The sequence below is a fragment of the Erpetoichthys calabaricus genome, chromosome 5 (assembly GCF_900747795.2).
Source record: "Erpetoichthys calabaricus chromosome 5, fErpCal1.3, whole genome shotgun sequence".
In the NCBI taxonomy this organism is placed as follows: domain Eukaryota; kingdom Metazoa; phylum Chordata; class Cladistia; order Polypteriformes; family Polypteridae; genus Erpetoichthys; species Erpetoichthys calabaricus.
Window position 1 is genome coordinate 145,620,772 of NC_041398.2, and position 26,334 is coordinate 145,647,105.

At 39.3% G+C, this 26,334-nt stretch overlaps 1 protein-coding gene across 1 annotated transcript in view; it reads left to right on the top strand.

Moving 5' to 3' along the window:
* Positions 1-17,095: 17,095 nt before the first annotated feature.
* LOC127528005 (uncharacterized) overlaps positions 17,096-26,334 on the top strand; it is a 37,693-nt gene continuing 28,454 nt past the window's right edge. Inside the window, exons 1-2 of the mRNA XM_051928549.1 lie at positions 17,096-17,462; positions 21,733-21,798. Coding sequence (XP_051784509.1) covers positions 17,415-17,462; positions 21,733-21,798 — 114 coding nt within the window. The 5' untranslated portion in view covers positions 17,096-17,414. The remainder of the gene's footprint in view (positions 17,463-21,732; positions 21,799-26,334) is intronic.

Sequence of the window (26,334 nt, forward strand, 5' to 3'; positions counted from 1 at the left end):
CGGCCCCTACTGGGCATTCTACCTAACTTTAAATGTGCTTAAATTATTCCCTGTCGTTTCTAGGTTTTGTCCCAGAAGATTCACTGCAGCAGGTGTCGTGGACAGCTGAGACACCCGCCTTCATTCCAGCATCACAGGTGGCTGCACAGTGCCTTGGTCAGGTGGTGGTGATGCAAAATCCCACCACAGAAGAACTAGAAAAGAAAGCAGGGGAAAGTAGAGATTAGTAAAGTTTGCAAATCCCTGAAGAATACGATAATTCTATACCTTTATAATCTATTAAGAGTACAAATAAATGCAGATACAAGAACCTCAGATCTAAAAAAAAAAAATGTTTTTTAGCAGTTTTTTAAAAGTTCCACAGTATTAGCCTAGCAAATATCTATTGGTAAAATATTCCAGATTTTTTGTGATTAACAGCAAATGGCCACCTCACCACTTTATTATAAGCAGACCACCACTAAGGTTATGATTTGGTGTGTAGGGGGACAGACACTCCAAATTATTGGAAGGAGCATGATTTTTTAAGGCTTTATACACCATTCGTAATATTTTAAAGTCAATTCTACAGTAAATGGCATAATTAACCAATGTAATCACACTATGAATAAAAGCGTATCCATGCTTTTATAAAGTTTTGAATCTATTAGCTGTACAAGTACAGTGAATTAATGGAGGGAGTTACCTTTCCCGAGACAGCATTCTGATTAAATTTGGAAAGAGAACATTGTAAATGCTAAAGATTAATCCTTCAAACATTTTATTACTTTCAGCGACAGTAATTCAAATAATTAAAAGACGCATATATTAAAGCATTTGCTAGCTTTACCCCAACTATGAACTTACAAACAATGTTTGTCTCAAAACCAAATGTATGCAATGTAATAATTTGTTGTTTTGTTTCTTTTGTCTCCCTGCATGGAGGTGATACTTTGTCCTTTAGTGTTCATGCATAGATTTTCACGGGTATGCATGGAATAACACAAAAGTTAGAAACCTAATTAGAAAACACAAAAACAATTCTACCAATTAAAACAAATGAATCAGGATGTTCTCAATTTACATTCAGACAAACAACAAAATTAAACAAAATACAAATATCTTAAAAAAATAATCAGGGTATTCTCCAATGGGATCCTGGCACATCTGAGTGGATATAAAGTGCAAAATGAATAACAAGAGTTTAAAGTATAGCAGAAGGTACATAGTGCTATATTTAGTTTCTAGGATAGAAGCTGTGGACATGTTGGACACGGACACCGACAGGCTGACACAGAAAGTCTTCAATAACACACGTTTATTACAACCCGCACCCTCCAAGACAACATACAGTGCACAATCACCTAAACACAGTCTCTTAGGACTCCTCTCTGCTTCTTTAGCCGCCTCCAACTCTTTACTGGCAAGCTCCGTCCTTCTCCCACCCGACTCCGGCATTTTTATTGGAGTGTGGCGGCCCCTTTTTTTCCGGGTGTGTCGCACCAAGTGCAGTGCACCTGGCAGTGGCCATGGTGTAGCATAGGGTTGGATCCCCCATCTCTGTGGCCCCCGTACAACCCAGGGGCACTGCCCCCTTGTGGCCCAGGGAAAACACTTCCCTACTTCCGGTACTCCCGTAGTTCCGGCATCCTGGTGGGGCAAGGTCCCTGGACATCTGTCACAAAGCCAATTATCACATAAAACTGAAGTTACTTGATTGTTGGTTGGGTCATTTAGTCTGCAGATGTCACAGATGAGAACAGACAGGTAGAAAGCCTAAACAAAACATGATTGTCTTCTAACCAAGTAAATTTGTAAGGAAAAAGAAGAAACACATTGCTCAAGCGATTTAATTTTTTCATCTGTTAACCGAAGGATTTCAATAGGGTGCCAAGCTCTTCTGCTATCTTTTTTTGATTTTCTTTCACCTCAAAATGATTGTTATGTAAGTTCTCAAGGTCAGCTTCAAAGGGGATTCTATGTACATAATCCATCCATCCATCCATCCATTTTCCAACCCGCTGAATCCGAACACAGGGTCACGGGGGTCTGCTGGAGCCAATCCCAGCCAACACAGGGCACAAGGCAGGAACCAATCCCGGGCAGGGTGCCTACCCACCGCAGGACACACACAAACACCAAGCACACACTAGGGACAATTTAGAATCGCCAATCCACCTAACCTGCATGTCTTTGGACTGTGGGAGGAAACCCATGCAGACACAGGGATAACATGCAAACTCCACACAGGGAGGACCCGGGAAGCGAACCCAGGTCCCCAGGTCTCCCAACTGCGAGGCAGCAGCGCTACCCACTGCGCCACTGTGCCGCCCATGTACATAATCCACATCAGTATTACCTTTTTTAATTTGCCACAATAAGTGAGCATTTTGTAGTTGAATGCATCTTCAAAATCAAAGCAATAACCTTTCTTCTTGGGGCTGGATGCATCTCCATGGCATCATTAAAAAAGTAATCAGAATTGTAAGTAACTCTCACATTTTCACATTACATAATGTCCATCCATCCATTATCCAACCCACTATATCCAAACTACAGGGTCACGGGGGTCTGCTGGAGCCAATCCCAGTCAACACAGGGCGCAAGGCAGGAAACAAACCCCGGGCAGGGCGCCAGCCCACCGCAGACATTACATAATATAGGAAAGTAAAAAAATAAAGGACAAAAAGCCATCATACATTTTCCAGAATCCTAACAAATCAATGCCTAGAGGAAAATGAATGTCAAACTCAACAGTAGGAGCGTCATATTAGTGGTCAGGCATGGCGTAGGAAGTGTGATTTTTTTTTGGGCATGTTTGTTATATTAGTACCTAATGGCATGCTGCCACTAAATGAACTAGGAATTTGATTCTGTATAAATGGATTTTTCAGGAGAATGTTGAAGCACAATTGGTTCATGCTGCAAGGAAATTATCTAAAACGCACATGTCTACACTACAATGACTGAAGGAAAAATAATTCTAATGTAAATGTTAAGTCAACTCAGCATGGAGGATAAATCCCTGATTTCCCAACCATACTGTGTGAGACTTGATCAATACCTTCAAGAAATATCTGGGCATTTTAATGGGAATTTATTTTTAAACATGATGAACTAAGTGGTTTTTCATGTATAAACAACTCATTTCTCATACTCCACAAGTCCTGCAATTGGGTTATGGTCTGCACTTTAAAAAAGTCTTTTCAAAACGCAAAAATCAGAATTCTGATTTTGCAGATAGATTAGCGTGAACAGCTAGATATTTTTGCAGAACAGCACTTGAAGCAACTTGCATATATGTATCCAGATGCAAAATGGTGAAGGTCATCTATTAAAGCCTTTTTATAAGTTTATTATGCTAATAGATAGATAGATAGATAGATAGATAGATAGATAGATAGATAGATAGATAGATAGATAGATAGATAGATAGATAGATAGATAGATAGATAGATAGATAGATAGATACTTTATTAATCCCAAGGGGAAATTCACATACTCCAGCAGCACCATACTGATACAAAAAAAAACAATATTAAATTAAAGAGTAATAAAAATGTAGGTAAAAACAGACAATAACTTTGAATAATGTTAATGTTTACCACCCCGGGTGGAACTGAAGCGTCGCATAGTTTGGGGGATGAATGATCTCCTCAGTCTGTCAGTGGAGCAGGACAGTGACAGCAGTCTGTCACTGAAACTGCTCCTCTGTCTGGAGATGACACTGTTTAGTGGATGCAGTGGATTCTCCATAATTGATAGGAGCCTGTTGAGTGCCCGTCGCTCTGCCACGGATGTCAAACTGTCCAGCTCCATGCCTACAATAGAGCCTGCCTTCCTCACCAGTTTGTCCAGGCATGAGGTGTCCTTCTTCTTTATGCTGCCTCCCCAGCACACCACTGCATAGAAGAGGACGCTCGCCACAACCGTCTGATAGAACATCTGCAGCATCTTATTGCAGATGTTGAAGGACGCCAGTCTTCTAAGGAAGTACAGCCGGCTCTGTCCTCTCTTGCACAATCAGTATTGGCAGTCCAGTCCAATTTATCGTCCAGCTGCACTCCCAGGTATTTATAGGTCTGCACCCTCTGCACACAGTCACCTCTGATAATCACGGGGTCCAGGAGGGGCCTGGGTCTCCTAAAATCTACCACCAGCTCCTTGGTTTTGCTGGTGTTCAGTTGTAGGTGGTTTGAGACGCACCATTTAACAAAGTCCTTGATGAGGTTCCTGTACTACTCCTCCTGCCCACTCCTGATGCAGCCCACGATAGCAGTGTCGTCAGCAAACTTTTGCACGTGGCAGGACTCCGAGTTATATTGGAAGTCCGATGTATATAGGCTGAACAGGACCGGAGAAAGTACAGTCCCCTGCGGCGCTCCTGTGTTGCTGACCACAATGTCAGGCCTGCAGTTCCCGAGACGCACATACTGAGGTCTGTTTGTAAGATAGTCCATGATCCATGCCACTAGGCATGAATCTACTCCCATCCCAGCTTGTCCCTAAGGAGCAGAGGTTGGATGTTGTTGAAGGCGCTAGAGAAGTCTAGAAACATAATTCTTACAGCACCACTGCCTCTGTCCAAGTGGGAGGGTGATCGGTGTAGCATATCGATGATGGCATCCTCCGCTCCCACCTTCTCCTGGTATGCGAACTGCAGAGGGTCAAGGGCGTGGCATACCTGTGGCCTCAGGTGGTGAAGCAGCATTTGCTCCATGGTCTTCATCACATGTGAATAGATAGATAGATAGATAGATAGATAGATAGATAGATAGATAGATAGATAGATAGATAGATAGATAGATAGATAGATAGATAGATAGATAGATAGATAGATAGAATACTGTTTAACTTTATAATTTATGAATATATTACTACTGCAGTTTAAAATAATAAAAATGGCTTATTTATTCATAATTGATATTTTGTATCTGCTGAGTAACTAAATATACAAGAGAGACATTTTAATATTATTGATTGATATTTTTTGCTCTTACTTAGTCTCTTTTGTTGGGCATTGCCAAAGATTTTAGGAGTCTCATTGAAAGTGCTGAGAGTTATGGAAAAAAATTAGAACCACAGGGCACCTTGCTTCTCAGGTAATCATACTTAAAAAGACCCTCCACCACTACCACCATTACCAAGGAGCTCTGGATAGTCAGACTGAGTGTAGCTGCTGTGTTCCTTACAATCAGAAGAAAGGATCCAGTAAGCTGTGGCTTCCTCTTATGCAGTTTTACACATTTGTACCTAAACATCTGGGGTGCAGGATAATACCTGTTAGTAGACCCCTGGACAGAATAGCTGGTACAAAACTCTGTTCATAAGTCATGCTAAGCTCCATTGAGGACAAAAGTGTTCAACCTAGTTTTAAGGGACTATTCATTAAATGAGATCAAGTAGCATTTCCTTGACAGCTAAGAACCATGGCTGTTCTGAGATATGTATTTCTCAATCAGTCAGTCAGTCATCATCCAACCCACTATATCCTAACACAGGGTCACTGGGGTCTGCTGGAGCCAATCCCAGCCAGCACAGGGTGCAAGGCAGGAATAAATCCAGGGCAGGGCACCAACCCACACACACCCACAATTTAGGATCGCCAATACACCTTACCTTCATGTCTTTGGACTGTGGGAGGAAATCGGAGCACCTGGAGGAAACCCACACAGACACGGGGAGCACATGTAAACTCCACGCAGGGAGGACCCAGGAAGCGAACCCAGGTCTCTTTACTGCAAGGCAGCAGTGCTACCACTGTGCCAACATGCCGCCCCTATGTATTTTAAATGTTTTACTAACTGATGGACCTAAGTGATGGCTAAGTGTAATACTAATTTATGGCAACCTCTTCCGTAGTTTCAATAACCCAAGACCAAAAGTCTACCTGACTGAAATAGTGTCTGAGTGGTTCCAAGCCATTTCGTCTACATGAAGAAGAACTTGATGTTGCCAAAAAAAGGGCCAGACAACACTCAAAGTCAGAACAAAGTATTGTCCATAAAACAGGACATTTCCTTGTGGTAAAGCCTTTCCTTTAATAGAAATTAAATGTAGATGCCTTCTAATTATATAGCTCAGTCTGTTAAAGATGGTTGTCATTACTACATGGTCATATCCCCTGTGATATCATACACATGCATGCACATACACCACACCTTGTGTTAACACATGGCATTGAAGTTACTTGTTCCAAAATAGTGATGCATGATGATGTCACCAATAAATATAAAAAAGCATTAAAAAATTATAATTAAGTAAAAAACGAAAAAATTTTTTTTTACTGAAATGAGGTTCTTCATCTCTATGCACTTTGAAAAAATCAGAGATTAGAGTATGCAAATCAGTTAGTACACAAACTTGAATTTTTAAAATGTACTCACCTTCTGTGACCACCAGAGGACATACCAGTGCCACAAACCCCAAGACACAACTACACAACACAGTCCTGAATTCAATTACAAAGTCTTTACTCCACACAATACCTTCATAGGTTTCTAATTTTCTCTTTTCCTTTTCAGGCTACATAATAAAATACTTTAATAAGTTATTCCATCTCCTTCCACACCTATCACATAGTCTCATCCGGCCCCTCCCAATTCTGACTACTAATGCAGTAGAAATGGCTTCTTTTATGCCAGACCCATGAGTACTTCCTGTGCCATGGCATTATACAATAGAAGCACTTCAAAGAGTGTGTAATGATCCCCTGGCGGGACCCAGGGACCCCATCGGGGCTGTCCTATAGGACTTCAATTCCCAGCCTGCCCTGCAGGTATCCATATGGGTGTCCTATTAGTGGCATTGTACGTACTGGAGGAAAACACAACCCTGGGAAGCAGACACTTTATGTGTCCTTCTGGATAGGCCTCCTTTTTTGTAAAGGCCCCCACACCCATTCTAATCAGGTCAGGATGCCTGTCCATCCCTGTCCTTTCATTGTGGCCTCCCTCCCTTCCTGGCAATGAACCAGCTTCCATTCTTCTCAGAACATCAGTCCATCTACCATGGCACAAACAATTCATAATGGAGAAACTATGAGATTTACAGTATAGGAAAGTATATTTTTGTTTGAGACGTGGTAGTTATTACAAATAATGCTAATTGTGAATACAAAAAATGCAGTGCAGAAGTAACAGTTCTCTCGTATTTTCGTGGAGCTGGCATCCCTGTACCCGGCCACACATAATATGATAAAATTAAGAGAGCAGAAGATATTCTGATCAAAGGGCAGTGGAGCACTTCTTGGCGATATACAGGCTGGTCCAGATCTAATTATGCAATTACTGTGTTGCATTGCATTAAAAGTTGCATAGTTAAATATGGACCACCCTATAGAGCAAATTGAATATCACACCTTTACCATCAAAAGGTGTTGGTATATTGTGAAACTAACAAAGTTTTAGCAGGATCATATAGTAGGCATTCGCATTGCAGGATGGTCCTTCTGTCAAATTGCAGTGTGAATTGGACAGGTGTCCATAGTGCATGAGTGGTGTTAATGATGGGTTAAGGAGGACATTCACAAATGTGGTTCTGTGCAACCCACACACACAGATGCATGTCAAGACTGGAGCATCAGAAGTGAGGCTGTGGCAGACTGAAAAGTCTCAGTGGCACACATCAGAGCTCCTGTCTCACAAGAAGTAACCACTCAGAACAAATGAAATTATTTTCTTGAAGCAGGACTTCACTAACACTTTTTTCTGAAAGGACTGCCACTTGTTGTCACTGCCAAACACACTTGCTGTGGTGCCTTTAATAGAGAGGAACAAAGGAAATCTGTCATTTTTAGTGATGAAATCAGATTTTTCCTACGAATAAATGATGGTCATGTATATGAGCGACAGACAACCTTGCAAGCAGCTATGTCCATTGTATTTATACTTGTGACACACAGAGACCATACCATGATGTGGGGTGCAATCAGGCATATTGCTCATTCATGTCTGATATTTGAGGTGGGGACATTAAAAGGTGCTACCTGCAACAGGAGAATCATCCAGCCAGTCCTAATCAAATGAAATGAGGCATATGGTCTTCCAACAAAACAAGTCCTTCTACATTCTACCCGTGCAACACAACATCTTCGAGAGGCTCTTTGTCAGCTATCCTAGTCAACCCAACTGACCCCTCCCAAGTTGAGCATGTACAGGACTGAAGGTGATACCTTGCCTCCTGCCCCCAGCCACTGGTGATGCACGTTTACGAGTTGTGCCTTCAAGTTGAAAGAGCAAAGACTAATATTCCACAGGAGGACATTTCTCACACTGTATGTATGATTGTTTGCATGAGTGAAGACCTGAATTAGAGCACTAGTTGGTTACACCTGATATTAATGTGAGTTTGCTGTAACATGTGTGTGGACCACCCAGGCTGGCACTGCCAGGTGAACCCGACACTGACAAATGTGGGACACAAGTTCAAGGCACACAAGGTTTATTTTTCTTTTTCCCTTGTGGGAAATGCACAGCACACAAACAATACTCTTCTTTTACTCTTTCCCTTGTCCTCCACTCCTCCGGTCAAGCTTTGTCTTCCTCCTCCTGACTCTGGCTCCTTGAGTAGTGGCTGCTGGCTCCTTTTATAAGGCACCCGGAAGTGCTCCAGGTGCTTGATTACTCGTTTCTGGCAGCACTTCCGGGTGTGGCGGAAGAACTTCCCATAAGGGCTCAGCAGCTCCTGCTGCAGCACCCCCTAGCAGCGCCTGCGGATCCCAACAGGGCTGCACCACACTCCAACTCCCATGAAGCCCTGTGGGAGTCTGAGGCACCACTGCAACCCAGGGGGGTTGCCATCTTAGGTCCCGGGGGAGGTAACGCTCTGGCCGTGCTTGCTTCCCCCGGTCCTCCTAGCGTGGAGGCATCCCAGGCCGGGATGCTACAACGTGACACTATAAACCAAACAAACCATGCCCTAACAACTTATGTGTGTGATCCTGCTCTTAACACACACAAATGATTCTTCTGCCTCAGTTTCAGTTCAGTGGTGTGATGCCTATATGGAGTTTTTTTTTCACTTTCCTCAAGATACAGCAAAGAACTTTATTGCTGTATTTGCAAAGTGCTTTGGGGTAGTGTTCACTCAATTTTTTATTGTTGTAATTTTGTATGTTTTGTTTAATTACAATTCCAGTGAGAACTGAAAGGATTTAAGTGGAGAACAAAAAACTCTCCACAGTGCACTAACTGGGAATTTCATTAATAATCTACATTAGTCATTTGCTGGTAAACTGTATTTATAAAAGTGGGTACCACCACAGGTTGATCTGAGAACACTTTGATTTTCTCAGGTTTTTTTGATCTCACACACTGATTTTTGTTTGAAAAGCAGATGAACAGAAGCAGCCCTGCTCCATCGCATTCTACTGTATACAATAATAACGATGCAGTTTTTTTCTATAAGGACTGGATTCAGGAAAGTGCCTCAGATCTCTGCTGCTCATTAGTTTGGTTTGTGAAATCAATCCTTTTTTCAGAAGTGAGTAATTTACACCTTCCTTCATGGTGTATTATGATCTGTTTGTATTTGTATCATGTGGTATTGTCTTACAACAATAGACACTGCTGCTTAATAGTTTACCTGTTAACAATGCAGGTAATTGACACCATTTCTGCAATATATAAAATTTTATTAGAGTCCCTTCCTTTCAAAGATCCAAGAGGACAATGGGAAAAAAATCTCTTAATTAATATATCAGAAAAGGAATGGAAGGTAGCAATGCAGAGAATTCACTCGAGCTCCATACGCGCAAAGCATAGAATTATTCAACTCTCAATTATATATTGAGCTCATCTGTCTCAGGGTGGGATTTGTTTTCAATCCTATTTTTTGTAAAAATTGATCTATATGTACCGTATGATTACAATAAAATTAATTAAAAAAAAAACAAAAAAACAATGCAGGTAATTTGCTTTACTCTTTCTGGTACAAACATAATGAACAGCAATTCTCACAGAACTTGATTTCAGATAAAAATATCAGGCACTATATTAACATCATTCATGATCTGCGCGCACACACACACACACACAGCCTTCTTCTGGATAGCTCCTCCCCTTCTAGCATCTCTCTTCCAGTCTCCACTGACCCACCAGAATTTTCATGTCAGCGTTTCACTGATTTAAAGGATTGAAAGTCAAGCTTTAGTCAATCAAGCTCTTGCTCTTTCACATTGTGATACTGAACATAACATCCTCAAACTTTAATCCAATTCATCACTGCAGGACTGCAGCCTATCCCAGTAATCCTAAACAGGGCACCAGTCACTCACGGGGTCCACTCAGTTTGGGTCACCTTATTATAAAAAAGACATAGCAGTGCTACAGAAAGTCCAAAGAAGAGCAACTAAGCTGATTCCAGGACTAAGACGTATGAACTATGAGGAAAGATTGAAGGAGTTCAACCTTTTCCGTTTAAGCAAATGAAGATTAAGAAGGGATATGATTCAAGTGTTTAACATTATGAAAAGAGTTAGTACAGTGGATTCCAGCTGTTCATTTGAAATAAAATCTGCAACAAGAACAAGTGGACACAGCTTGAACCTTGTTAACAGAAATTTTGCACAAATGTCTGAAGAAGGGGCCTGAGTTGCCTCGAAAGCTTGCATATTGTAATCTTTCTAGTTAGCCAATAAAAGGTGTCATTTTGCTTGGCTTTTCTCTACATTCATAATGGCTAACACGGTACAACACAATAGTACTGCACAAATGTCAGAAAGTTTTGAATCATACAAACATGAAAAAAACTACCAAGTAGTGTTGTGCCAAACAGGGATTTAGGGACCTTCAAATTGTGACTTGATGTTATTTTGGACAATCTAGGTGAATAGCATGGATGAGCTTGTTGGACTGAATGGCCTATTCTTGTCATAATTTTTCTGATATTCTAATGACAGGAATTAACCCTGAAAAGGCACCATTCACCACAGAACAATTTAGAAAATAAACTGCAAAGACAATTACAGATGAAGCAAACCATATTGGAATGAAAACTTTAGAAAGTTACACTGTTCTTTTGTTCCTATTTTTGTCCCCTTTTTATATCTAACACTTGGTCATATATTTTAGTTACTTTATATTAAATAATCATGATTGTTTTTCATAGGCATATGCATAAGCTCGTTCATGTTGGAGTTTACTCAGTGTTTCTTTTTCAGTTGATATATAAAACTAGCCGTTCCAATACAAATGAAGAATATTAGAAGAAGTCAAACTGCAGATGCTGTGAGTTGCAGGAGGAAATGTATTCAACCACATGAGCACAGCGTTGGAGTCATAGCATGGTGTTCCTCTGAAAAAATTAAAAAGGTGAGGAAATTATTTCGGACAAATATTACCTAATGAATCCATGTTCTAAAGGAAATGTTTTTTTCCTGAACTGTTTTTAACTGGATATTAAATTAAACTTTTACTATAGTTTTATGACTGCTTTCAGATTCTGACCATGAGGGTTGAAGTACAATACAATACAATACAATACAATTTATTTTTGTATAGCCCAAAATCACACAAGAAGTGTCACAGTGGGTTTTAACAGGCCCTGCCCCTTGACAGCCCCCCAGCCTTGACTCTCTAAGAAGACAGGAAAAACTCTCGCAAAAAACCCTTCTAGGGAAAAAAAAAGGAAGAAACCTTGGGAAAGGCAGTTCAAAGAGAGACCCCTTTCCAGGTAGGTTGGGCATGCAGTGGGTGTCAAAAAGAAGGGGGTCAATACAATAAAATACACAGAGCAGAACAAATCCTCAATACAGTATAAAAAATAAAAATATTACAAGTACGGAGCAGATTTTAACAGTAGATGATATAATATAATATGATTTTTTGAAGTGAGTTCATTATTTCATTCCCGCCACTTCCTGATTTTAATTACACTCCTATGGCGGTAATTTTCCAGTTTCTACATTTTACAATCCAAAATGTAATCATTGTCTTCCGTTGTATAAACTTTATTTCTATACTGATTACTACCTTAATTGTATTTTTGTAAGTTTCTGGGACAATAATATAATGAGAGTTAATTTTTTAAAAAAATAAGCCCTAATTAGGTTACTTTTAATAATATATTAATAATATTATATACCATAATATATTATACATTTTCCATACTATAACATAAATAATAGTATATACCAAGTTTTCTGTATTGAAGGGGTGTCAGGGTAGAAACAGATTTCCAAGGGCAAAAGCTGCACCTCATTAGCTAGCACAGGATGGGGAAAGTTCCTCACAAAACTTCTGGAAAAAATAAGTGATTCATGCTGGCAGGATTAGAGTCGCTTGGCATGACAATATGTGGATTTATGCGCTGAGGCACCACAGTAAAAGAGAGTGAGCAGCAACCAAGTCAGAAACAGGCAATACTTTCTAAGGATGCTAGAGGGCAACAAACACCATACCTTACTGACTTCTTCAAGACAGAATGAAGCCAATTTGGAGAGAGTTTCCAGAGATGTTATAACACTGCCTTGCTATAAACTAACAGCAAGGGGTTCCTTCTCAAAAACTGGCATAGAACTATGCTGCATTATTGGAGGAAAGGCATTTGCAGTTAGAATCTAGCGGGTAGCTCTTGGTTGCCAGAGAGCACATATTCCTGGCTGAAAACATATGAAACCATTAAATTCTCTTAAAAGGATGGGCAGTATGGACACTTTTGAAAGACCCAGCTTATTAAGGGCCAATGAACTCTCATGGGTGCAAGGAAAAAGGACATAATCTTATGAGTGAGTTTATGCTTGTCTTGATACAGAACACATCGAGTGTGCAGTATTCGCAATTGATCATTGCCTGGAAGAAAGAGCCTGTGCCATTTGAGAGACAGAGACGGGAAGTGAAGAAAAGAGTAATTTGTTGGTTCAACTCAGTTAGGAACAGTATCAAGTTTGCGTTTATTAAGATTCATCCAGGCAGTCCCAGTGGGGCATACGACATTTGCTGTACCATTATAGGGTCTAATCATACACACACAAGTAGAAAGACCTCATTTAGAATTACCAATTAACATTAAGATGAATGTTTTTGGGATATGAGATTAAAACCAGAGTACCTGGAGAAAAATCCTATGAGACACGCAGAGGAAATGGAAATTTCACATGGATTGCGGTCCAACATAGGATACTGACATAACAAGAGTCAGCCTCGGGTTCTGAGTTCAGTTATACTCTTCTTGAGTTGGGTGAGCAGTTTTGTTTTTTCCAGGTCCCATTTTTCCCTCTGTGTCCCTAAACAGGTGTGTATTAGGTAATTATTGTCTCAGCATTGAGACTTTGTAAACTTAGGTTCAGCTTCAGTGTTGTGTATTGGTTAGGGCTTTGGACTTCGGCCTAAGATTTTGGATTCAAATTCCGTTACTGACACTATGACCATGAGCGAGTCACTGCACCTGCCTGTGCTCCGACTGGAAAAACAAAGAGGAATGTCTCCATTGTGTCTCAAATGTTGTAAATCGCCTCGGATAAAGACGTCAGCCAAATAAATAAATAAATAATAATAACATTAAAGAAATCAATCCTTGTTATAAACCCAATGGATAGTTTGGTTACAGTTGTAAATAATAGGATTAACATACACATACGCGCGCACGCAATACCTCGGAAAATAAACAATAGTTAATAAAAGTGAGGAGAGCGACACGTAGTCTAGTTCGAAAATGAATAACCATACCCTCTGTTTTAATACATTTATTTGCAAGACAGTATCGTCATATCTCCACGAAACCATGGCGGGTGTAATCAGTGCCATTCCAAACCTATTTGGGGCCGTAGGCGTGGTTGACGGACGTCGCCTTTTGTTGTCCATAGCTGGTATTATTAGACTTCGACGATGTGTATGTGTGTATGTGTGTGTGTGTGTGGAGAAGTTGTGTGTGTCTGCCTGTCCCTGCCCCCAAACGCCCCTTGGTGTACGGAGCGTGCACAGGTCAAACTTTCACAAACGGCCCCCACTCACGATCATCATAGACTGACGACCGGGTTATGGTTCCCCAGTCCCCGCCGGAGTAACGGAGTGCGCCCCCCTATGTGTACATACCGCGGACATTATTACCGACCAATGGGAGAGTCTCACTTAACTTTCATAAAGGGCGGCCCTCAGATGACAGCGTACTAGGCGGACCTCCTATGTCGCCTAAGATTGATCGGCACCGGGTGATATCTTTTTTTAAGAGACTAACAATAACTAGATAACAAAAAAACAAAAAAAAACTTCCAAATACCTTTTCAAAAGAGTACTCACACAATGATTTGTAAGCGTAAGATGTCGAGGGAAAACAAACTCTACAACTACTGTAACAAGATCAGAAATGTTACCAATTTCACTCCGTTAAAAAGTAAAAAATACTCAATATTAAAACTAAGGCAAAAAATTCGAACAAACTAATTTCCTAAAATATGACACATGATAGAATTAAATACCGATGAAAAATGTATAAGCGTTAGCCTCAGCAGCCTAGCATGCGTCTCGTCTACAGCTTTTGTGGTTCTGTGGGACCCGCGATCATCAGATGAGTAGAGAGGTGAAATGGCTACAGCGGCGCAAGCCCCAGTGCTGTCTTTGCCGTCACTGGCCGTCCGCCTAAGGGATCTCTTCCAAGTACGAGTGACATCCTTGCCTTCATTGCAAGAAGCAGATGATAAAAGCACAATGAGAAGATGCATTGACTATTTCAGAAGGACTGTACAAAGTGTCATACCAAGGGGCGTCGTCGTAAGGAGGACTTTGTGTTTGACAAAGTGTTTTTATTTTGTTTCGTTTTTTTCCCCCATTGTTTTTGCAGTTTCTCTCTTCTAAGGTTGTAATCCGACGAACTCGCCACCTAATTGTTCCCTTGGCTACCTGGCAGCGAGGTGTGCTCGACGGAGCCCGACCAAACTGCAGGTTCTGGGCTGGGTTCGGTTTGTTTTTTCACACACAACATGGGATTCGTTCCTACGATGGGTTTGTTAAAATTGATTATCCCTGTTTTTTTTTTAATCTTCGTCAGAATAAATTCGTAATTAATTTTGCTTGCAGTCACTCTCCCAATGCCTTTTGTGTATCATAGAAACAATTTCTGGAGTATAAAAAATTATTTGTACTTGTTGGAATTCTAGACACAGTGGACTGTACCTTCTAGCGGCTTCGTGAAAATGTATCATATCAAAGACTTTTTTTTGAGGGGGGAAAAAAACCTTACGCTTGCATTTAAGATAGAAGACATTACATCTGGTGTTGAAAGATAATATTTATTTTATTTGCCCTTTCTTTAAGTTTAAAGGTGTTACATCTCGAAAATAATGTACTTAGTAAAGGGGGGTTGTCCATTCTGCTAATCAAACGTAATCAGCAGTTGCACACAGTTATTTTTTGCATTGATTTTTAAAATTATAATGCCATTGAAGCTATATTCATATTTTCAATAAATAAAGTATAATGCGTCCCAGATACTCCCATGCAGGCACTCAGTGTTTCGAACCAAGAACCATTTTGCTAAACTCATATCTAACAGCAGGCTACTTGAGTTCGACAATTACGTTAGAATAATTCGGTGTTTTTCAGATTTATTTTGTGAAATGTATTTTTTTATGAAAATACTAAGATGTCGATCCAATAGTGCTGAATTTGCATTTCAAAGTCCCAGGCTTCAGCCAGCCCCCGAATCTTTCCGTGATGACTGTAAGCTTGCTGACCTCTTGACTCACACATGAGGACCACTGATGCCCTGTGGACCATATTTTGAGAGCCACTGTATATAATGCATCAAATCCTGTCCTACAATAGTGTCCCTTCTGCTCTTTTGAGCCACTGACCAAATGTCTCTGCTTCGATTGGCTGGCGTTTTATCCTGGGCCGGCAGCTCCGTAGCACCTGAACTTATCAGGATAGGTATTACCCGGCAACCCGAACTGCATTAAATGGGTACAGAAAATGTATAGTTTATTTACCCAGGATACAGATGATACTTTCAAACAGTACAGTATGTTAATGTAATTCATATAACGTCTGGCCAAGTGAAATCTCGTGCAGGTTTGTTTATCCAACCATTTGTCTAACCTGCTTATTCCGTTGGGACAAATAATGCTGTAGTATATTTAAGTATATATGACAATTGCTCACTCGGACAATTTGTTTTGGGGGCCCCCAAGAAGGCGGGGCCCTAAGCTATAGCTTGTGTAGCTTATACGTAAATCCTGCACTGGTTGTGGTTCACAGGGCATCGGTGTCTGCCCGGCAGCACTAGACGGAGACGAATCTTGGACGGCATGCCAGAGCATTGTAATCCTATTTAAGATCGATTGCTAGCCGGAGTGCCTTCTGTATAGACTTTGCACGATATCTTTAGGATGGCATGAGCTTCTATGTGAAATTCGCGTACCTTATCCTGTTCAAAAATATTGATTTAATTTGACGTCCAACGTCAAGAAATGAGTGGATATGTGTGTGTGGTCAAGTATTCCCTGCCTCAAACTGGCGTCCCGTGCGAGCCTATAGCAACAATGTAAATGAACAGAGGGATTCTGTCTTAAATCAATGATATTCATCAAATCCACTTCATAATGATTAGATCGTTGTAGCTCCCAGGTAAAATCAGATCTCAAGGTGTAAACAATCGTCTAAAATCTTTTCAAGCTGAAATGTCTCCTCTGCCTATTTATAGTCAGGTGCCATAATGTCATCCAGCCATCCATCCATCCATTTTCCAACCCGCTGAATCCGAACACAGGGTCACGGGGGTCTGCTGGAGCCAATCCCAGCCAACACAGGGCACAAGGCAGGAACCAATCCTGGGCAGGGTGCCAACCCACCACAGGACACACACAAACACCAAGCACACACTAGGGCCAATTTAGAATCACCAATCCACCTAACCTGCATGTCTTTGGACAGTGGGAGGAAACCGGAGCGCCCGGAGGAAACCCACGCAGACACGGGGAGAACATGCAAACTCCACGCAGGGTGGACCCGGGAAGCGAACCCAGGTCTCCTAACTGCGAGGCAGCAGCCCTACCACTGCGCCACCGTGCCGCCCCCATAATGTCATTTTATTAAAAAATAGCATGATTACACTGCACTGCAAGGGTATGCTATCTATGCTGTAGACTATGTAGGTCTAAAACATTACTAGTTCACCTAAAACAGGATATTAGTCGCTTGGTACATTGTCAGGGAAGTCCACTCACTACAACACGCCCCCCTGTTCCCCGATCGGCCGTCACATTCCTCCTTCTAATCCGATCGACACCTGTGTGACTCAGCCCGCGCTCAGTATCCAGGGTGCAGCAGTTTACTAACAAAGTACGAGAGGAACTGCGATGCACCGCCTAGTCCTGCCTGCAAGTGTCGGCATCTGCAGAAGCCACGAGGCTTCGCATTGACAAACAGGAAGACTCGGAGACAACTCGCAGTCGCCTCTTCCATGCCTCCTTGACTGGGAGGCTTCACGGATTTGACATAATGTGGACCTACTATTCGAATGCGCGAGTCACCAAAAAGAAACGAAAAGTAAGTGACTATCTATCTATCTATCTATCTATCTATCTATCTATCTATCTATCTATCTATCTATCTATCTATCTATCTATCTGTTTGCTACCCATCTTAATCATATACTGTAGTTTATGTTAAGTTCATTTTGTATGCATCATCTTATCTTTTCTTTACACAATGCATTATGTGAAACCTTTTATTTTATATTTAATGCTTAATTGCTGTGTAAATAGAGTTGTAGCACTCACAATGTTAGGAGAGGCAGAATTTTTAAAAAAGTTTAATCAATGCCTCAGCATTGCAGACTACATCACAATCTCACAGTGCTAAGGTCCATAGTTTATGTTCCACCTAGGGGATTTACTGTGGTAGATTGATTGTTCAGTTCATACAGCCTTTACCTTACATGTATGAATTATATTTCTACTGCATACTTGTGACCTATTCAGGATAAGCTCCTGTTTACTGCTTTGAATTGTCTTCCATCCATGTGTGACACTATTATCCGGATTATTGGTAAATATTTTAAATAGTGCATGTACAGGTGTACTTAAAAAGTTACTGCCAATAATTTCCCAAAGCTGTTTTGTGGGCTATATAAAAGCAGCCTATGTTTTTACCAGGTATCTTTAAAAATAGATGATATTCTAATATTTTAAACACACTTAAAAGGTACTCAGAAGAGAAACAGTTCAAAGTAACTTTCATTAACCATCCCAAGGTTATAGCAGCATGCCTTCCTAATATAACATATTGAACATCATATAGTTGAGTGTCAGAAATCTAAAAAGTATAACATAAGTTCTGGCCCAGGTGTTTAGGACAAAGCAGGTGCCAGTCTTCTCCAATGTATAAAAATGATTGCAGTTGGCGTCATGTTCACTTCCAGCTCTAAACCTTATTTGACTTTACACTGAGAAATTGATAATGTCAACTTCTCAGTGTTCAAAACTCTTAACATTTCTACTTTAGTTTCAGAAATTGTAGGCTCTCTTTGTTTTATGAACTTGTTTTATTTGCCTTTCATCCATGGCATGTTTGGTTTCTATGAAGTTAAGTGTGCCTTGAAGGGACTGATATTGAAAAGTAAACAGGGTAGAGCTCTGTGGTTTTAAAGTAAATTTAAAGCATTCAACAAACTGACTGACTTGGTGCACGAGTACATGTCTGCTAAAGCTCACCTGACTACTTTTTTTTTGCTTCTTTTGTTAGTGGCCAGGTTTCTAAAACAAAAGCATTCTTTACAAAGCCGCCACAGCCCCCACAATGTGCTCATCTTTTTTTTCAAAGAGTTTCCTAGTTAAATCCTTTTGAAAAACAGCTTTGCCCTGACTCTGCTTACTTTTGTATAATATTTACTCAATAAATGCAGACTGTACTCCAATGTAATGTGAGACTCTCTTTGTTTGTTATGGTAAAGCCTTGTGATTCCAGAGTATTGTAAAGTTAATTAATTTGTTTGTAATGGGCTAACCAGACAGAATGAACTGTCAGTCATCTTTGTGGACACTGTAAATCTATAGGTACAATTTAGTTGAAATTAAGATGAGAGCTTTTTTTTAACATGGTAATAATAATCTTTCAAAACTGAAATCAGCTGATTTATACAATCTTTCAGAGTCCCTCACAGAATCATGCCTAGCATTTAGGGATATTATCTCTATGGCTATCAACAGCATCCATCCATCCATCTATCCGATCATCGATTCATGCTACCTGACTAGACTGCTTGTCTTTGGACTGTAGAGAGGAATGAACTTTAGTAAAGGAAGAACATTCAGTCTCCACTCAGAAGTAACCACAGAAAAGAAGTCTTAATTAAAAATGTGAATTTTTCATACACAAGCCAGTAACCAGTAACCAAATAAATTGCACTTTCAAGATGAAAAAATGCAAGATATGCAAGATATTTAATGGTGGGGGATATGTCAAAAAATTGAGGAATGAATTGGCAGTTTAGATCACAATGATGCCAATTAAAACTGACCAGGCACCAGAATCCCATTGTTTGACTTTTTATGACATTAAAGGCACATAAATATGCATATTTCACTAGTGATTAGCAAAAGGGGAATAGATATTGGTCTGCACACATCTAGAAAAATTCTGGTATGGCTGTACTAGAATTTTCAGGCCAAAAATGACACTGCATATGATATTAATCACTGTGTAAGGCCCTATATAAAATGAAAATCGATTGATTGATTTATTGATATGCAGTTATTGACTGTAAAATATGAAATGCAAATTCAATTATTTTACTATATCCCTATAGTATTAAAATATGTACATAACATATGCAAAGATAGTATGCATCAACATTTAAAAATTTACGTTCATCCCTTTCACTTCTGAACCCATTTGTTCTAAAATTGTATTCAGTTACATTCTAAAACCAGCTTAATCAAATCTAGGTTACTGGGGCTGGAGCCTTTCAATCCATACATTGTGGGGCACTCTCATACATACACTCACATGGGGTCAGGCATACCCTGAACAGTGTTAAGCAGTTTCGAGAATGTTTTAATTTATTTTCAAGGAAGCTTTGTTACAGTGTCATCTGGAGTATAATGCAAAGTTTTGGTTGCCCCATTTAGTAAAGAAGACATAGATACTCTGGAAACACTAAAAAACAAGTCTAACTATGACAGGCTAAAGGAAATAAAATTCTTAACACTTGAACAAAGATGATAGGTGTGGGACCAATCTGAGTCCTTATAATATAATATAATATAATATAATATAATATAATATAATATAATATAATATAATATAATATAATATAATATAATATAATAATACAGTTATTGATAAAGGTGATCCAGGAAAATTCTTTCAGTTAAATAATGAATAATATGTTTAAGAGAAACAATGGGATTTGGGTCAAACTTTAAGGGATTCATGGTGGAATTGAGGAAGCAATTCTTTCTCCCAAAGGGTCAAGGGGATCTGCAACAAACTACTGAGTCATGTAGATGAAGCTTAAACTCTAACATTTTTCTAAACATATTTGAATGAGGCATTGTAACCACTGATTGACAGACCTAATAGTGTCCTATTATTTGTAACATTCTGTTTAGTGTTAGCATATGTTGCTTGTTACTTATACATCAAATTAGTTTATAACATTACTTTGTCATAACATTATGAATGTAGTCTATAATATAAATAAATGTTATTGTGAAATAGGTTATGTATCCATTGAAGTTACAGTAATTTTAACTTTTGAAATGATTAAAATATTATAGTGCTTAAAGGGTGCCATATAAAACAAAATGCCAATTCCAAATTCACTGAACTTCATATGTGTATAGATCTTAAGATAAACCTCCTGAGAAAAGCATGGTTATGACTGAGAATGTTCATAACAGAATTTTTGTTTCTCAATAAAATAGTTACAGGGCAATCAAAGTGCCTCATCAGTTTATTTAGTGAAACAATTTCTTATTGCTTTATTTGTAGTTTTTTTCTCCGTATGTATTGTTCTTAATGTTTGTCATAGCCTTCTCAGTAAGTAACAGCTATCTTCCTCCTTTACAGAACTGTTCACATCTCCTTGTCCATTAAGCAGACAGAAGAAGCTATCTAGCTTCTTCTTTCCTTCATCATAGTTCCCTGGCATCTGCTTTGCCACAGGCTGGCTGTGTCAGTGTAATGTTTTCTACCTGCTTTTTTCTCATTATTTTTAACTTGACCTCTTGTATCTTCACATATACTGTGTATCAATCTGTAATGTGCTCCGGTTGTCCATTTTCTAACCTTGCTTATCCAATTTTATCCAATTGGCTACAAGTTGGAAAACTACCCTGGACCAGTTGCTCCAGTTCTGATATGATTATTATTACTGTACATCACTTTCAAGAAAATTGTGTCTTGTAAAGCAAATATCCTATGGCCATATCTTGAGATTCATATTTACTGTTTGTTTTACATTTTTAAAGTAATATAAATAAGTTGATCTGTGTGAAAGGGGGAAGATAATTCCCTGTTTTTTAAATAGTTATTTTTGGGATCCATATTGATATAACATTGCGGTGGGTTGGCACCCTGCCCGGGATTGGTTCCTGCCTTGTGCCCTGTGTTGGCTGGGATTGGCTCCAGCAGACCCCCGTGACCCTGTGTTCGGATTCAGCGGGTTGGAAAATGTATGGATGGATGGATATTGATATAACATATTGAAGGCCCCCTAACCAACCTCATATACCAGTGTTGCAGATTATTTATTTTACTTAAGTACTGGGAAATAAGCATATGAAATTGTAACTGCTTTTTGCTTGTTTTACAGGAATATAATGAAGTAGTGGTGTTCCCTCCCATTCCCAAAGCTTCATCAGTGAGCTCCAACAATCAGGTAAAATGGATTTGTGACTAATGTGCTTTCTTTAAATGAGGTACCATACTTAACACAGATATGATTGTTTTTGTCTGACCATTTTACTTTTTAAGTAAAAAATTTAAGTAATTTTTTTTTTTCTCCAGCTTTCTGGAGTTTTTTTTTGTTTTTTCTGTCCACCCTGGCCATCAGACCTTACTCCTTTTCTATGTTAACTAATGTTGCCTTATTTTAATTTCTTATTTTGTCTTTTATTTTTCTTTTCTTCATTATGTAAAGCACTTTGAGCTACTTTTTGTATGAAGATGTGCTATATAAATAAATGTTGTTGTTGTTGTTGTAAGGTAATTGTTATGTTTTGAAATGCAAAACTGAAGTTAAGGAGACACTGCCACTTGGGATTATTGTGTGGACTCAAGAAAATGATTCAGTGGAGGCAGAGCATATAGTGGACATGCTAGTTTTGATGCATTCAAAGTCAAGTGTGGAACATGAATGGTGATCTGCTATTACACCAGAATGTATAACATCCCAGCTACAAGTCTGGGATGTACTAGTCATCCTGCCATTCACAGACAGTCTTTGCAACAGTTACACAGAGTAGCTCCTGTCTGGTAATCACATGCTGACACCTGTAGGGAAAAATTCACAAGTCTGCCCTCTGTGTGCTCTGTGAGTGGGTTCTGCATGCATGGGATACAATTTGCCTGGAATGTATCTTTCATGGATTCAAGAAATATTGCATAGAGAATGACTTGGATATGAGTGAAGATGGTGTTTATTGGGTGGAGCCATTGGACCAAGGTGACAGGAGTGACAGTACTGAGAGTGAACCCAGTGATGCAGAGGACCTTGTTAAATAACAGTTTAAAAGACTAATACAATTTAGGCTTTATTTCACTATGTTTAGGTTAACACCTTTATTCATATGTGATGTTGTTGTTTTAGAGTCTAACTAAACTAAGCTTTAAACTTATTCATTAATTGACTTTTTAAAATTGTAAAATACTTTAGAGCCAGGTTTATTGGCAGTTGCCATTAGACAAAAATGAGTCAGACTAAAGAGGTTGTACTACTATAATATTGACTATCTATACTTTTGCCTCCCCAGTTAATATGTTTGTTAATTGGCATGTTTGCTTTTTAATATACATATTACAATGCAGTTGCCCATTATTGCTTTTTAACAGTGGGATCATTAAATTCCTATATGTTCTTGTAAAATAAAACTATTTTTATTAATAAAGATTTTGTATTCCAAATATAGTTGCCTGAAAATGCAGAAACGGCTTATAATCTTGATCCTCAATAAAAAGCAACTCCAAGCAAATCTAAGCAACTCTAGGCTAGTATGCTTAACAAAATAACAGGTACATTAATGGAAGGATTATTAATGAAAAGTTGAGCAACTCATGGCAAGAACAAGAGTTTTACTGAACAGTCACTATGGGTTCAGAAGAGGGAGGTCACATTTTACTAACATACTGGAATTCTATGAGGAAGTAGCAAAAGGAGATGATAGGAGTGGTACATATATTATTTATCTGGACTTTGAGAAAGCATTTGATAAGGTGCCAGATGAAAGGTTGGGCATCAAACTAAAAGAGTTCAGGGTGTAGTGTGTAGATGGGTGAAACATGTGCTCAGACAAAGGAAGTAGAGAGTTATGGTGCAAGGAACCTTATCAGAATTGGCTGAAGTTAAGAGTGGTGTCCCACAAGGGTCAGTGCCAGGGCTGCTGCTATTTTTAATATATATTAGTGATTTAGATAATGTATTAATAAAAAGCCAGTTAAGTTTGCAGATGATACCAAGCTAGGTTGATTGTCAGATAATCTGGAATTCATGTGAATCATTACACAGGGACTTGGACAGCATAGAGGCTTGGGAAAATTTGTGGCAGATGAAATTTAATGTAAGTAAATTTAAAATATTAAACTTATGAAGTAAAAATGTTAGCTTTGAATACACAAATCAAAACTGTACCTTATGAGAAGGATATAGGAGTTGTAATGGACTTGTCACAGTCGACTTCCAGACAGTTTTCAGAAGCCATTAAGAAGGCTAACAGAACATTAAGTTATAGAGCACGATGCGCAGAGTGCAAGTCCAAGCCGAGACTTTTCAGTTTAAGCAAAAGGAGATTAAGAGGTAACATGATTGAAGTGTTTAAAATTATGAGGGGAATTAGTGCAGTGGATTGAGAATGTTATTTTAAAAAAAGGTCAACAAGAACAAGGGGACACAGTTGGAAACTTCCATCCATCCATTTTCCAACCCGCTGAATCCGAACACAGGGTCACGGGGGTCTGCTGGAGCCAATCCCAGCCAACACAGGGCACAAGGCAGGGAACCAATCCCGGGCAGGGTGCCAACCCACCGCAGGACACACACAAACACACCCACACACCAAGCACACACTAGGGCCAATTTAGAATCGCCAATCCACCTAACCTGCATGTCTTTGGAATGTGGGAGGAAACCGGAGCGCCCGGAGGAAACCCACGCAGACACGGGGAGAACATGCAAACTCCACGCAGGGAGGACCCGGGAAGTGAACCCGGGTCCCCAGATCTCCCAACTGCGAGGCAGCAGCGCTACCCACTGCGCCACCGTGCCACCCATCAGTTGGAAACTTACTAAAGGTAAATTTCACACAAACTTTAGGAAGTTTTTTCTTCACGCAGAGAACTAAAAACACATGGAATAAATTACCAAGTAGTGTAGTAGACATTTAGGACTTTAGGGACTTTCTAAACTAGACTTGATGTTATTTTGGAAGAATTACGTGGATTGGACTGACGAGCTTTGTTGCATTGAATTGCCTGTTCTCATCTAGATTGTTCTAATGTTCTAAATTTCTCTCTTCTTTGAGTTAAAATGATTTAAGATAAAATAACTTACAATAACACATATCAAAATTAGGTTGTAATACAAAAACAAAATGAAATAAAATAAGAACATAAGAAAACAAGGAATAAATGCAATAACAAAATATAATTAATAACTGAAAGTTCATAAATAACCAGCAAAACTAGACTGAGATGGACACCAAAGTGTATGTATATACAGATTGTTGAAAGGTCTTCTCAGAAGAGATCCGATGGGACACATGAAGATGTTCAAAGAAAATTGTCATTAAGGCAACAACACAAATGAAGGAAGCTCTTGCAAAAAATAATGTAATACTTTAACACGAATAAGAAATTACTACGTAATATGCAAGGAGAATATTAAATTTATATCGTTATTATCAAGATACTTACAGTATTTCCTAACTATCAGTTTTACTTTTGGATTCCTTGGGTACTCTGTGCTTCAGCAATGTGATAAACACAATTCACTTGTTACAGTTTAAATAGAAATCACAATATTCCAGTATTTTTTTCTTTAATTTTTGTTTACTTTTTGCTGTTTGAATGTTGCATGATGATATTGTTTCACAAAGTTATATTTTGATCTCTATGATACTGGCTGTGCATGAATGCAATGCCATGGTAGCCAAGTTATTTAGCACAACTACATGCTTTATCAGGTTCTGAATTTTATTTTCAACTAGACATTAAGCCCGTTACAATAATGGGCGCTAGAACGGTAGTCTATAAACATTAGTAGGAACACTCTATATTAAATGGCAAGGGACCTTTTACCTCACTAAATTTTTCCCATAAAATGCCTGTAATTTTCTCTGACAGTAATACTGGCTTTGCTGTCTGTAATATGCGTTTAATTTTCTGTCACAACAGTGGGCAATCAGCAGATTCTCCCCAGCAACTGATGTAATGTGCGCGAAAATAAATCTACTTTTAAAAGTCATTGTATTGTAATATCATGAAAATTCATATATTTAGGAAAACCCCTTCAATGACTGACACTTTACACTTTACCGGGCCAAGCTTCGTAATCGCAAATCTGACATCCTCAGAGTGAACACTTGCACAACAACAAACACTAATCCCACCTCTTTGGGGAAGCTGGTCTCCGCGTCTCAGAACCCGATTGGATTTTTCGTGTTTTCTGTTTTAGGTCTTACCTCATTTACTAAAATCCGATTGGATCTTCCGCGCGATATTTTATAGGTCCCGCCCTCTCTGTCTTGTGTGACGCGTCAGGCGGCCTTTGAAGCATCTGCTTTGAAGCGTAGCACCGTGCCCCACGCATGCGCACTTCACCAGAAGACACACACACACGGACACTGGACACACACAGGGGTTTTATTAAAGAGGATGTAAAGTCTTATTACTAGCTTGAAGGAACTGACTTCTCTGACTTTTGAGTTTTAGTGGTGACTGTATTTTGATATAGCTTCAAACCTTTTTCCTCAAATGGTAGACCATTGTTTTAGTCTTGCAACAATTAATAACTATTTGGACATATCTCAGTGTATTTTGTGATGTTTTCTGCAGTTTTTTACAGTCAGTGTTCGTGTTTTGTTTAGTCCCTTTCCTATTTGGTGTTTATACTTTGGATTGTATAAACTTTTAATTACTTTGTCCATCACTATGCTGTAGGGAATGTTACTATACATGTCAGTGAAATGTGATGTCACAGGCA